The following is a 14,467-nucleotide window of genomic DNA, read 5'->3' on the forward strand; positions in this document are numbered from 1 at the left end:
CACTCCCCCCCTCTCCTCTCGCTCTCCCCTTCCTCCTTCCCTTCCCCTCCTCGCTCCTGCCTTCCCCTCCATCTTCCCCTCTCCACCCCTCTCGTTCCCTCATCCGTCCCCACCCCTCTCGTTCTCTCTCACTCCCGCTTCCTCTTGCATCCCCCCAGCCCCCCCCCCGCTCTCCCCCCACCCCTCCCCCTCACATTGTGTCAAAGGTTCATCTCCCTGTGTAGCCTGCTGGAGGTGAATCACCCTCATGAGCAATAGTACGCAAGCAGTGTTTTAGAGTGTAACCTCTCACCCATTTCCCTGCTCTAACCTTTTACCGCACTGAACACGCAATTGTAAACCCAGCCACCACTTGTCAATGGGACATCAAAGTGTAATGTGTCTAAAAGTCAAACGAGCTGCAGATGCTGGAAATCGAGAGGGCAGGGAATGCAGAAAATTAACAATGTTAATGTGTCAGGTTTTCATTAGACAATAGACAATAGACAATAGGTGCAGGAGTAGGCCATTCGGCCCTTCGAGCCAGCACCACCATTCAATGTGATCATGGCTGATCATTCTCAATCAGTACCCCATTCCTGCCTTCTCCCCATACCCCCTGACTCCGCTATCCTTAAGAGCTCTATCTAACTCTCTCTTGAATGCATTCAGAGAATTGGCCACTGCCTTCTGAGGCAGTGAATTCCACAGATTCACAACTCTCTGAGTGAAAAAGTTTTTCCTCATCTCCGTTCTAAATGGCCTACTCCTTATTCTTAAACTGTGGCCCCTGGTTCTGGACTCCCACAACATTGGGAACATGTTTCCTACCTCTAGCGTGTCCAATCCTTTAATAATCTTATACGTTTCAATACGATCCCCTCTCATCCTTCTAAATTCCAGTGTATACGAGCCTAGTCGCTCCAGTCTTACAACATATGACAGTCCCGCCATTCCAGGAATTAACCTAGTAAACCTATGCTGCACGCCCTCAATTGCAAGAATATCCTTCCTCAAATTTGGAGACCAAAACAGCACACAGTACTCTAGGTGTGGTCTCACTAGGGCCCTGTACAACTACTCACAGTACTCCAGGTGTGGTCTCACTAGGGCCCTGTACAACTACTCACAGTACTCCAGGTGTGGTCTCACTAGGGCCCTGTACAACTGCACACAGTACTCCAGGTGTGGTCTCACTAGGGCCCTGTACAACTGCACACAGTACTCTAGGTGTGGTCTCACTAGGGCCCTGTACAACTGCACTAATGAAGGGTCTGCCGCCTGAAACGTCAATTCTGTTTCTCATCCCTGAGGTGCTGCCTCACCTGCTTTAGAGACGCAGCGCGGAAACAGGCCCCTTCGTCCCACCGAGACTGCGCTGACCAGCGATCCCCGCGCACTAACACTATCCTACACACTGGGGACAATTTATAAATGTTACCAGAGCCAATTAACAATGAACCATGTGTAGGAAAGAACTGCAGATGCTGGTTTAAATCGAAGGTAGACACAAAATGCTGGAGTAACTCAGCGGGACAGGCAGCATCTCTAGTGGAGAGCAGGAATGGGTGAGGTTTCGGGTTGAGACCCTTCTTCAGACTGAAACGTCACCCATTCCTTCTCTCCAGAGACGCTGCCTGTCCCGCTGAATTACTCCAGCATTTTGTGTCTATTTTTGACCTACTTACCTGCAGGTCTTTGTAGTGTGGGGGGGAACTGGAGCACCCGGACAAAACCCAGAGTACAAAGTCTGTGTAGATGGCACCCATAGTCGGGATGGAAGCCGGGTCTCAGGCACTGTGAGGCAGCAATTCTACCACTGTGTCACCTGCTGTATACAGTATATCCATACTTTTTTGTTTTTGTTCTTAAACATTTCCCACACCCAACCCTAGCCTGAAGCCCCAACGAACATTGTTAGAATCAAAAATCCAGAGACACACGAGACTGCAGATGCTGAAATCTTCAGCCAAAAGCAGACTGCTGGAGGAACTCAGTGGGTCAAACAGCATCTGTGGAGGGATTTGGACAGACAACGTTTTGGGTCGGGACCTTTCAGACCGATGGAGTGGAGAGGAGAAAGTTAGTAAAGAGACACGAGGAGAAAGGATGGGGCCAAGTCTGGCAAGTGATAGGTGGATACAGGTGAGGAGCAAAAATTAGCAGATGGGTGGAGATAGTTACAATGGCTTGGGGTGAAATGGAGACAAAAGTTTAGGTTAGGTTTGAGATACAGGCCCTTCGGCCCACCAAGTCCGTGCCGACCATTGATCAGCCGTTCTGTGTTATCCCACTTTCTCATCCATTCCTTGCACATTAAAATTTGCAGAGGGCCAATTAACCTACAATCCTGCACGTCTTTGAAATGTGGGTGGAAACCCATGCAGTCACAGAGAAAACATGCAAACTCCGCACAGATAGCACCCAAGGTCAGGTCAAACTCGGGTCTCTGCAGCTGTGAGGCAGCAGCAGAGACACTAGAGGAGCAAGATAGACCACTCGACCCTAACAACTGTAGTAAGTCATGACGCCATTTTAGTAGGCAGAAACTTGCAGAAACATTTAAAAAGTAAAATAACAAAAATCTGTGAATTGATAGATGAGATATATTCTGCATTTTTATGGTATCATCACACATACTGTTCCCCCAAAACACTGATTACACTGCGAGAGTCAGAGCGAACGGCGGGTTTTGCTTACTAAAATGGCGGACGTTACGCTCCTTTGCGGACTACACTTCAGTATAGGCGATTTCAACGGAGTGGTCCATCTTGCTCCTCTAGTATCTTTGGGCAGCAGCTCCACCTGCTGCACCACTGTGCTACCCCTGAAGGATGAAACAGTTTCTGTTTCCATAGATACAGCTTTGCTCTCTGAGCATTTCCAGCATTCTCCGAACCTTGTTTCATATCTCCAACTTCTGAGGTTTTCGTTTTATTTTTGTTTTTCACACGTGGTTTAATTTGAGGTCAAGTCAAGTCAAATTTATTTGTATAGCACATTTAAAAACAACCCACGTTGACCAAAGTGCTGTACATCGGTTCAAGTACTAAGAAACGAACATACAATGGCACACAAACATAACAGCACATACATAAACAGTTCACAGCGCCCCCTCAGAGGACCTCAAACGCTAGGGAGTAGAAATAGGTTTTGAGCCTGGACTTAAAGGAGTGGATGGAGGGGGCAGTTCTGATGGGGAGAGGGATGCTGTTCCACAGTCTAGGAGCTGCAACCGCAAAAGCGCGGTCATCCCTGAGCTTAAGCCTAGACCGCGGGATAGTCAGTAGCCCCAAGTCGGCCGACCTGAGGGGCCTGGAGATAGAGTGGTGGGTTAGAAGATTTTTGATATGGGGGGTGGGGGGGCAAGCCCATTTAGGACTTTGTATGTGAATAGGAGGAGCTTGAAGTAGATTCTGTACTGTACTGGGAGCCAGTGGAGAGAGGCCAGAATCGGGGTGATGTGGTCCCTTTTACGGGTACCCGTCAGGAGTCTCGTTGCAGCGTTTTGGACCAATTGCAGGCGGGACAGGGATGATTGGCTGATCCCAGGGTATAGGGAGTTGCAGTAGTCTAGGCGGGAGGAAATGAATGCGTGGATGACATCGGGGGGGCGGGGGGGGATGAGATGAGGAGGGGTGAGAAGCTGGGAACCTCTGCAATGCACTGACCTTGCACCCTCTGTGTTCTTTTGCAGATCGCCTGTTTTATATCTACACGTCTGGCACCACTGGAATGCCCAAAGCTGCCATTGTTGTGCACAGCAGGTACAAGCCAAGGCAGGGGCATCACCCAGGCTGGCGGTAACGTGGGCACCAACTCTCCAGTGAGACAGGTGGCAGTGGTGTTGGGAAGAGGGGAATTATTTTGACACCCTGTTTGTTAGAAGGATGAGAGGGGATCTTATAGAGGGAATCTTATAGAAACATATACAATTCTTAAGGAATTGGACAGGCTGGATGCAGGAAAAAATGTTGCCCATGTTGGGGGAGTCCAGAACCAGGGGTCACAGTTTAACAATAAGGGGTTGGCCATTTAGGACTGAGATGAGGAAAAAAAATTTCACCCGGAGAGTTGTGAATCTGTGGAATTCTCTGTCACAGAAGGCAGTGGAGGCCAATTCACTGGATGCATTCAAGAGAGAGTTAGATTTAGCTCTTAGGGCTAACGGAATCAAGGGATAAGGGGAGAAAGCAGGAAAAGGGTACTGATTCTGGATGATCAGCCATGATCATATTGATTGGCGATGCTGGCTCGAAGGGCTGAATGACCGACTCCTGCACCTATTGTCTCTGTTCCTATGTTATGTTGTGTCTCTACTACTTGAAAGGAAAGATGTGGCAAACTTAATTGGGGGGTTTCAAAGGGAACTGGAAATATTGGTGAGGGATGGGGTAGATGGATCAATGGTCCATTTAAGTTTACAGTTAATGGTAGCCACCAGTGTAATGATGGCCGTGATGGGCCGAATGGCCTAATTCTGCTCCTGGAACGTATGAACATGACATGGGGGCCACTTTGTCTCCCCCGACACTTCCTCACCCCATTTCTTTGGTTCCAGGTATTATCGGATGGCTGCATTTGCATATTACGGGTTCCAGATGAGGCCTGACGACATTATTTACGACTGCTTGCCGTTGTATCATTCGGCAGGTAACGCGGACATGTCGACCCTTCCACCCTCCCTCTTTCCTTGTGACATCTGAGGGCCATTCAGCCCATCTAATCTCTTCTGGAAAGGAGACAGCACTCCCACCTCCCCACTCATTCCCCCCCCGGCCCTATTCTCCCGTACATTCCCATCAATTCTCCGATCGCCCCTCCGTTGCATAATTGAAAAATACAGCATAGAGAAGCCAAACACACAGCGGCATAAGCTGGAGGTGGGCGATTAGATTTTTAAGATTTTTTTTTTTTAGATTTAGAGATACAGCGCAGAAACAGGCCCTTCGGCCCACCGTGTCCGCGCCGCCCAGCGATCCCCGCACACTAACACTATCCTACACCCACTAGGGACAATTTTTTTTAACATTTGCCCAGCCAATTAACCTACATACCTGAACGTCTTTGGAGTGTGGGAGGAAACCGAAGATCTCGGAGAAAACCCACGCAGGTCACGGGGAGAACGTACAAACTCCGTACAGACGGCGCCCGTAGTCAGGATCGAACCTGAGTCTCCGGCGCTGCACTCGCTGTAAGGCAGCAACTCTACCGCTGCGCCACCGTGCCGCCCTACGGTTTTTGGTTTTGGTTTAGTGTATAGATACAGCGTGGAAACATGTCCCTCGGCCCACCGAGTCCCACGCCAGCCATCGATCAACGGTTCGCACTAGTTCCGTGTTTTCCCAATTTCACTAGGGGCAGTTTTACAGAGGGCCAATTAACTTGCAAACCCCCACACATCTCCCGGATGGGGGAGGAAACCGGAGCACCCGGAGAAAATCCACATGGTCACAGGGAGAACATGCAAACTCCACACAGAAAGCACCCGAGGTCAAAATCAAACCCAGGTCTCTACTGCTATGAGGTTGCGCCCCTGTTTCTCAATTTCACACTGCAGTAGTCACGGGAGAACGTGCAAACCACACAGACAGCACCCCAGGGCAGGATGGAACCCAGGTCTCTGGCGCTGTGAGGCAGCAACTCGACTGCTGCCCCACTGTGACGCCTCTCTGACTTATGGCTCAACCCTAAAGTCATCGCTCTTCTCAGCTGGAGTGTTTTAGCAGCCGAGCTGTGGAATTACCTCTCCTAAACCTCTCCACCTCACCCTTTGTTTAAAAACCCCAGCAGTTTGGTAAGATTTCATCCACTGATCCATCCAGCCATGCTTTGCCTTTGTTAGATGCTTCCCATCTAAGCTCCAACCAATCTCTGCGTTTAGTTTAGGAAAAAAACTGCAGATGCTGGTCTAAATCGAAGGTAGACACAAAATGCTGGAGTAACTCAGCGGGTCAGGCAGGATCTCTGGAGAGAAGGAGTAGGAAACAAACTGCAGATGCTGGTCTAAATCGAAGGTTGATGTAGGAACCCCAAGCGTCGGAAACCTGCAGCGTAGGTTTACTAGGTTAATTCCCGGAATGGCGGGACTGTCATATGTTGAAAGACTGGAGCGACTAGGCTTGTATACACTGGAATTTAGAAGGATGAGAGGGGATCTTATCGAAACGTATAAGATTATTAAGGGGTTGGACACTTTAGAGGCAGGAAACATATTCCCAATGTTGGGGGAGTCCAGAACAAGGGGCCACAGTTTAAGTATAAGGGGTAGGCCATTTAGAACTGAGATGAGGAAAAACTTTTTCAGTCAGAGAGTTGTGAATCTGTGGAATTCTCTGCCTCAGAAGGCAGTGGAGGCCAATTCTCTGAATGCATTCAAGAGAGAGCTAGATAGAGCTCTTAAGGATAGCGGAGTCAGGGGGTATGGGGAGAAGGCAGGAACGGGGTACTGATTGAGAATGATCAGCCATGATCACATTGAATGGCGGTGCTGCCTCGAAGGGCCGAACGGCTTCCTCCTGCACCTATTGTCTATTGTCTACTGTCTATTGTCACCCATTCCTTCTCTCCCGAGATGCTGCCTGTCCCACTGAGTTACTCCAGCATTTTGTGTCTATCTTCTGTGTTTAGTTTAGTTTCAGTTTAGTTTAGAGGTACAGCGCGGAAACTGGCCCTTCGGCCCACCGAGTCCGCGCCGACCAGCGATCCCCAAACACTAGCACTATCCTGCACACACTCGGGACAAATTTTTACATTGACACCAAGCCAATTAACCTACAAACTATTGTGCTGCTCCACCACCGTGCAGCAGAGTTGTGGCTTTTGTGAAGCCTTGTTTCTAACAGTGCCTTGGTCTCCCCTGCTGCCAGGTAACATAGTCGGTGTGGGACAGTGCCTGCTGCATGGTGTGACTGTCGTGATCAGGAAGAAGTTCTCTGCCTCCCGCTTCTGGGACGACTGCGTGAAGTACAACTGCACAGTAAGTTGTCAACGAGCACCCTGTGCAATGCAGGCTGGGAGCTCCTTCCTCAGCCTAATGGTCACCTTCCTTGCCACACACCAACCTGGACCTTGGCATCTTCACTGACCACACCCTGGCTGATCTAGGACCAGGGGATCAACACAACCCAACACAACATAGCTGAACACAACTCAACTCAACACAGCTGAACACAACTCAACACAGCTGAACACAACACAAAACTCAACTCCTAAACTCAACTAAATTGATTATTGAAACTGGACATTATTAAAAGGCCTGGATAGAGTGAATGTGGAGAGTATGTTTCCACAAGTGGGAGAGTCTAGGACCAGAGGCCACAGCCTCAGAATAAAAGGACGTACCTGTAGAAAGGAGATGAGGCGGAATTTCTTTAGCCAGAGGGTGGTGAATCTGTGGAACTCATTGCCATAGGCGGCTAGGGAGGCCAAGTCGTAGTGTATTTTTAAGGCAGAGATTGGCAAATTCATGATTAGTACAGGTGTCAGGGGTTATGGGGAGAAGGCAGGAGAATGGAGTTAGGAGGGAGAGATAGATCAGCCATGATTGAATGGCGGAGTAGACTTGACGGGCCGAGCGGCCTAACTCTGCTCCCTGAATGTCTGAACGTTGATGGGCCGAGTGGCCGACACCTAAATAGCCGCATATCTTGAGGGTGTGGGAAAAGAGTGCAGTGCGCAAACTCCGCGCAGGCAGCCCCCTGTGGGTGTGGGGTGGGCTTGGGGTGGGGGATGCCTCTGTAGTCCCCTCGTTAACGTGCAGCTCTCTCTCCCCCCCCTAGATCGTGCAGTACATCGGGGAGATCTGCCGCTACCTGCTGAACCAGCCCAGCCGCCCGGCCGAGACCGGGCACCAGGTGCGCATGGCGTTGGGCAACGGGCTGAAGCCCGCCGTCTGGGAGTCCTTCGCCCGCCGCTTCCGCATCGCCCGCGTGGCCGAGTTCTACGGCGCCACCGAGTGCAACTGCTCCATCGCCAACCTGGACGGCAAGGTGAGCGCCCGGCCCTGCCCTGCCCAACCCTGCCCTGCCCAGCCCTGCACAACCACCGTGTACCAGTGTGCCCCGTCCCACCACCATGTACCACCCAGTCCCACCACCATGTACCACCCAGTCCCACCACCATGTACCATCATGCCCCAGTCCCACCACCGTGTACCACCCAGTCCCACCACCGTGTACCACCCAGTCCACCACCGTGTACCACCCAGTCCCACCACCATGTACCATCATGCCCCAGTCCCACCACCATGTACCACCCAGTCCCACCACCGTGTACCACCCAGTCCACCACCGTGTACCACCCAGTCCACCACCATGTACCACCCCAGTCCCACCACCGTGTACCAGCGTGCCCCAGTCCCACCACCATGTACCATCATGCCATGGGCTGGTACACACCAGGGGAAGGAGAGAGGGTCAGGGTAATCAGCGTCACTCCCCACAGCTCAGCTCCCCACTCCCCCCCCCCCTTCAAATAAAATTGGCTGCTTGAAGTCTTGACTACAATTCTATACAGCTAACCCTCCCCTCCCTCCCCCCCCCCCCCCCCCCCCCACCACACAGACCACCCAGGTACAGCCCCAGGGGAGGTAGAAAGAGTTAGGGAGGTTACCGTAACATCCCCCCCAATACCTCAATTACCCCCCACCCCCAAATAAAAATGGCTGCTTGACAACGACTCTACAGCTACAACATCACCCCCATCACAACCACCCGCTTGCAGGGCAGGGAGAAAGGGTGAGGGAGGTTAGCCATCACCCCCCACAGCCCAACGCTCCACACCCCCCAATAAAAAAAATTGCCTGCTTGCTGTGCACGACTCCCTACAGCCACCCTCCCTCCCTCCCCCTGCCCACCCTCTCCCCCCCCCCCACCCCCCCACCACGCAGACCTCCCTTGCCCAGTGTGAGTGCAGCCCCAGAAACTGTGCAGACCTTAGAGATACAATGTGGAAATGGAAAGGGTGACCATTCGGGTCGAGACTTCCTCAGACTGAGACTGTGAGCCTGAAGGGTCTTGACCCGAATCGTCACCCATTCCTTCTCTCCAGAGATGCTGCCTGACCCGCTGAGTTACTCCAGTGTTTAGCGTCTATCATCTGCAGTTCCTTTTCCTACACATGTTCTATGGAGATTTTTTAAAAGATTTTTTTTAGATTTAGAGATACAGCGCGGAAACAGGCCCTTGGGCCCACCGAGTCCGCGCCGCCCAGCGATCCCCGCACATTAACACTATCCTACACACACTAGGGACAATTTTTACATATTACCCAGTCAATTAACCTACACACCTGTACGCCTTTGGAGTGTGGGAGGAAACCGAAGATCTCGGAGAAAACCCACGCAGGTCACGGGGAGAACGTACAAACTCCGTACAGACGGCGCCCGTAGTCAGGATCGAACCTGAGTCTCCGGCGCTGCATTCACTGTAAGGCAGCAACTCTACCGCTGCGCCACCGTGCCGCATGTCCCGCTGAGTTACTCCAGTGTTCAGTGTCCATCTTCGATACGAGCCAGCATCTGCAGTTCCTTCCTACACACTTCTCCCCTCGACTTTCTCCTCAGGTGGGGGCCTGTGGCTTCAACAGCCGCATCCTGCCCCGTGTCTACCCCATCCACCTGGTGAAGGTGAACGAGGACACCTTGGAGCTGATCCGTGGGAGCAGGGGACTGTGTGTGCCCTGCAATCCAGGTAAGGGCTGCCTCGGCAAGGTGAGTGAGTGCCCATCGCCCGCCCTCCCCTGCTAAACAAAACTTCAAAACACAACACAAAGATCGGTAAGACAATCAGGACTCTATTTAACAGCGCCATATACACTGAACCAGATTGATCCCTGGGATGGCAGGACTTTCATATCAAGAAAGACTGGATAGACTCGGCTTGTACTTGCTGGAATTTAGAAGACTGAGGGGGAATCTTATAGAAACTTACAAAATTCTTTAAGGGGTTGGACAGGCTAGATGCAGGAAGATTGTTCCCGATGTTGGGGAAGTCCAGAACAAGGGGTCACAGTTTAAGGATAAGGGGGAAGTCTTTTAGGACCAAGATGAGAATGTTTTTTTTCACACAGAGAGTGGTGAATCTGTGGAATTCTCTGCCACAGAAGGTAGTTGAGGCCAGTTCATTGGTTATATTTAAGAGGGAGTTAGATGTGGCCCTTGTGGCTAAGGGGATCAGGGGGTATGGAGAGAAGGCAGGTACGGGATACTGAGTTGGATGATCAGCCATGATCATATTGAATGGTGGTGCGTACAGGCTCGAAGGGCCGAATGGCCTACTCCTGCACCTATTTTCTATGTTTCTATGAACCAGTGGCCACAGTTTAAGAATAAGGGGTAGGCCATTTAGAACGGAGATGAGGAAAAACGTTTTCAGTCAGAGAGTTGTGAATCTGTGGAATTCTCTGCCTCAGAAGGCAGTGGAGGCCAATTCTCCGAATGCATTCAAGAGAGAGCTAGATAGAGCTCTTAAGGATAGCGGAGTCAGGGGGTATGGGGAGAAGGCAGGAACGGGGTACTGATTGAGAATGATCAGCCATGATCACATTGAATGGCGGTGCTGGCTCGAAGGGCCGAATGGCCTCCTCCTGCACCTATTGTCTATTGTCTATTGATCACTGGGAACAATCCAGGAGATCGCTCAACGGCCAAAGATTCATCTTTTTTATTTTTTATTTCAAAATATACTTTATTCGAGAAATAAATATACACAAAACATGTCCCTTACAAAAATCCACCCGAGGTTCTCGGAGGCTATACATACATTCAATACACCAATTACACAAAATGACCCCCCCCCCCCCCCCCCCACTCGTGTGGCCCACTGGCGTGGAATCCCTTCCCTTATTTTGAGGGGCGTCTCCACCACACCCTCCCCCCCCCACCATGTCCAGCAGCGGAAGGGCCCTAGACTGTGGTCCTCCCCCACAGAGCCTTGGCGTTGACTGCACCAAGCTTCAGTGCGTCCCTCAGCACGTACTCCTGCAGTCTGCAGCGGGCCCAGTCAGCAACATTCCCCCACAGACAGCTCGCTCCGCTGGGAGGCCAACAAAGCTCTGATAGAATCTCCATGGCTTGGACGTAAACGTAGATGGGCTGGTTCACTACTCCTTATACACAGAATTTTCCTTTGATGTTTTCTTTATTGTAGAAGGCACTTTAGAACTTGTCCTTCTTCCAAATGGTCTTATGACAAATATACATCGTGCATCCCTGATAGACACAGCAGCGTAACCACAGCCCAGTTCCACACCATTGCAGATAAGCAAATGTCCTGTTACCCTCTCAACCTTATTTTATTGTTTTACGATTGCCATTTGTCCTTTAACAACAGAGAACAGAATCTGGCTAAAGTAGACCACAGTGAGTGTCATTTACACATGCTCAGATTCAACTTTCTTTAAAGCACAGAATTATTATAACACATGAAGAGGACTTGAAGCATTTTTAAGCACTCTACCTAAACCCATCCCTTACTGTCTTTTTGAAGCTTTGCAATTTATCTTTGACATATAATATATATATACTGTTTATATATATATATATATTTGTTTTTAACCCAGAGAGTTGTGAATTTGTGGAATTCTCTGCCACAGAGGGCAGTGGCGGCCGATTCACTGGATGAATTTAAAAGAGAGTTTGATAGAGCTCTCGGGGCTAGCGGAATCAAGGGATATGGGGAGAAGGCAGGCACGGGTTACTGATTGTGGATGATCAGCCATGATCACAATGAATGGCAGTGCTGGCTTGAAGGGCCAAATGGCCTCCTCCAGCACCTATTTTCTATGTTTCTATGTTATATATATACACATACATGTTGAGATATATATACACATATGCTGAACTTTTTTTTGGCATTTAATATATTTTCTAAGTTTACATATCGTGTTGTGCTGCTGGAAGTAATCATTTCATTGTTCTATCTGGGACATATGACAATAAAACACCCTTGACTTAACTCTCTAGTGGGATGCAGGTCAGCCACAGAAATGGAAGAAATGGCAGATGGAGTTTAATCTGATTCAAATTAAAATTACATGCAGGAAGGAACTGCAGATGCTGCTTTAAACCGAAGAAAGACATAAAAAGCCTGGAGTAACTCAGCGGGACAGGCAGCATCTCTGGAGAAAAGGAATGGGTGACGTTTCAGGTCTGAATAAGGGTCGGGACCTGAAACGTCACCTATTCCTTTTCCCCAGTGATGTTGTCTACGCCGCTCCAGCTTTTTGTGTCTATCTTTAATTAAAACTATATATATATATATATATATTTTGTAATAGATATTATATATCACATATACAGTAGGGGATAAATTGCACACATTCCACATAAATTGTGAATAACATATTAGGCACAACTAGAAAAGAAATGACAGTAAAGATAAAAACATGAGTGTAAAATATAAGACAGGTCTGTGTTCGTGCAATGGGTTGCACTGTCTGCAGTGCCCAATGTCGAGGTGGCACATGTATCAGTGGTTGGGAGGTGATGGCATGTCCCGATCCTGCGAGAGGCTGCAGTGAGGGGGGTGGGGTCCCTGCAGCTCACTGTGTCCCCGTCCCTGAGCTGGGCAGGGCAGGGCTGGGCTATGCTGGGCTGGGCTGGGCAGTGCTGGGCTGGGCAGTGCTGGGCTGGGCAGTGCTGGGCTGGGCAGTGCTGGGCTGGACAGTGCTGGGCTGGGCAGGGCTGGGCTGGGCTATGCTGGGCTGGGGTGGGCAGTGCTGGGCTGGGCAGTGCTGGGCTGGGCTGGGCGATGCTGGGCTGGGGTGGGCAGTGCTGGGCTGGGCAGTGCTGGGCTGGGCTGGGCTATGCTGGGCTGGGGTGGGCAGTGCTGGGCTGGGCAGTGCTGGGCTGGGCAGTGCTGGGCTGGGCTGGGTTATGCTGGGCTCGGCAGGGCTATGCTGGGCTGGGCAGTGCTAGGCTGGGGTGGGCTGGGCTATGCTGGGCTGGGTTATGCTGGGCTGGGCTGGGCTGGGCTGGGTTATGCTGGGCTGGGCAGGGCTATGCTGGGCTGGGGTGGGCAGTGCTGGGCTGGGCAGTGCTGGGCTGGGCAGTGCTGGGCTGGGCTGGGTTATGCTGGGCTGGGGTGGGCTGGGCTGGGTTATGCTGGGCTGGGCTGGGTTATGCTGGGCTGGGCAGGGCTATGCTGGGCTGGGCAGTGCTAGGCTGGGCTGGGGTGGGCTGGTTTATGCTGGGCTGGGCTGGGTTATGCTGGGCTGGGGTGGGCTGGGCTGGGTTATGCTGGGCTGGGCTGGGCTGGGCTGGGTTATGCTGGGCTGGGCAGGGCTATGCTGGGCTGGGCAGTGCTAGGCTGGGCTGGGGTGGGCTGGGTTATGCTGGGCTGGGCTGGGGTGGGCTGGGTTATGCTGGGCTGGGGTGGACAGTGTTGGGCTGGGCTGGGGTGGACAGTGCTGGGCTATGCTGGGCTGGGCTATGCTGGGCTGGGCTACGCTGGGCTGGGCTACGCTGGGCTGGGTTATGCTGGGCTGGGTTATGCTGGGCTGGGCTATGCTGGGCTGGGCTATGCAGGGCTGGGTTATGCTGGGCTGGGTTATGCTGGGCTGGGCTATGCTGGGCTGGGTTATGCTGGGCTGGGCTATGCTGGGCTGGGCTGGGCAGTGCTAGGGAGGGCAGTGCTGGGCTGGGCTATGCTGGGCTGGGCTATGCTGGGCTGGGCAGTGCTGGGCTGGGGAGGGCAGTGCTGGGCTGGGTTGGGTAGTGCTGGGCTGGGTTGGGCTGGGCTGGGTTGTGCTGGGCTGGGCTGGGCTGGGCAGTGCTGGGCTGGGGTGGGCAGTGCTGGGCTGGGGTGAGCAGTGCTGGGGTGGGCAGTGCTGGGCTGGGCTGGGCAGTGCTGGGGAGGGCAGTGCTGGGCTGGGGAGGACAGTGCTGGGCTGGGGTGGGCAGTGCTGGGCTGGGGTGAGTAGTGCTGGGCTGGGTTGGGCTGGGCTATGCTGGGCAGGGCTGGGTAGTGCTGGGCTGGGCAGTGCTGGACCGGGGTCGGCAGTGCTGGGCTGGGCTATGCTGGGGTGGACAGTGCTGGGCTGGGATATGCTGGGCTGGGTTATGCTGGGCTGGGCTATGCTGGGCTGGGCTATGCTGGGCTGGGCTATGCAGGGCTGGGTTATGCTGGGGTGGGCAGTGCTGGGCTGGGCTATGCTGGGGTGGACAGTGCTGGGCTGGGATATGCTGGGCTGGGCTATGCTGGGCTGGGTTATGCTGGGCTGGGCTATGCTGGGCTGGGTTATGCTGGGCTGGGCTATGCAGGGCTGGGTTATGCTGGGGTGGGCAGTGCTGGGCTGGGTGGGGTTATGCTGGGCAGTGCTGGGCTGGGGTGGGCAGTGCTGGGCTGGGCTAGGCAGTGCTGGGGTGGGCAGGGCTGGGCTGGGCAGTGCTGGGGTGGGCAGTGCTGTGCTGGGCTGGGGTGGGCAGTGCTGGGCTGGGGTGGGCAGTGCTGTGCTGGGCTGGGTTATGCTGGGCTGGGCAGTCTAG

At 52.5% G+C, this 14,467-nt stretch overlaps 1 protein-coding gene across 3 annotated transcripts in view; it reads left to right on the forward strand.

The window, feature by feature from the left end:
• Positions 1–14,467, forward strand: part of LOC144610732 (long-chain fatty acid transport protein 1-like) — a 45,193-nt gene that overhangs the window by 22,466 nt on the left and 8,260 nt on the right. For all 3 annotated transcript variants that reach the window (XM_078429662.1, XM_078429661.1, XM_078429660.1), the window contains exons 5-9: positions 3,677–3,746; positions 4,541–4,632; positions 6,849–6,958; positions 7,761–7,970; positions 9,545–9,671. In XM_078429662.1, coding sequence (XP_078285788.1) covers positions 3,677–3,746; positions 4,541–4,632; positions 6,849–6,958; positions 7,761–7,970; positions 9,545–9,671 — 609 coding nt within the window. The remainder of the gene's footprint in view (positions 1–3,676; positions 3,747–4,540; positions 4,633–6,848; positions 6,959–7,760; positions 7,971–9,544; positions 9,672–14,467) is intronic.

The sequence above is a fragment of the Rhinoraja longicauda genome, chromosome 37 (genome assembly GCF_053455715.1).
Source record: "Rhinoraja longicauda isolate Sanriku21f chromosome 37, sRhiLon1.1, whole genome shotgun sequence".
In the NCBI taxonomy this organism is placed as follows: domain Eukaryota; kingdom Metazoa; phylum Chordata; class Chondrichthyes; order Rajiformes; family Arhynchobatidae; genus Rhinoraja; species Rhinoraja longicauda.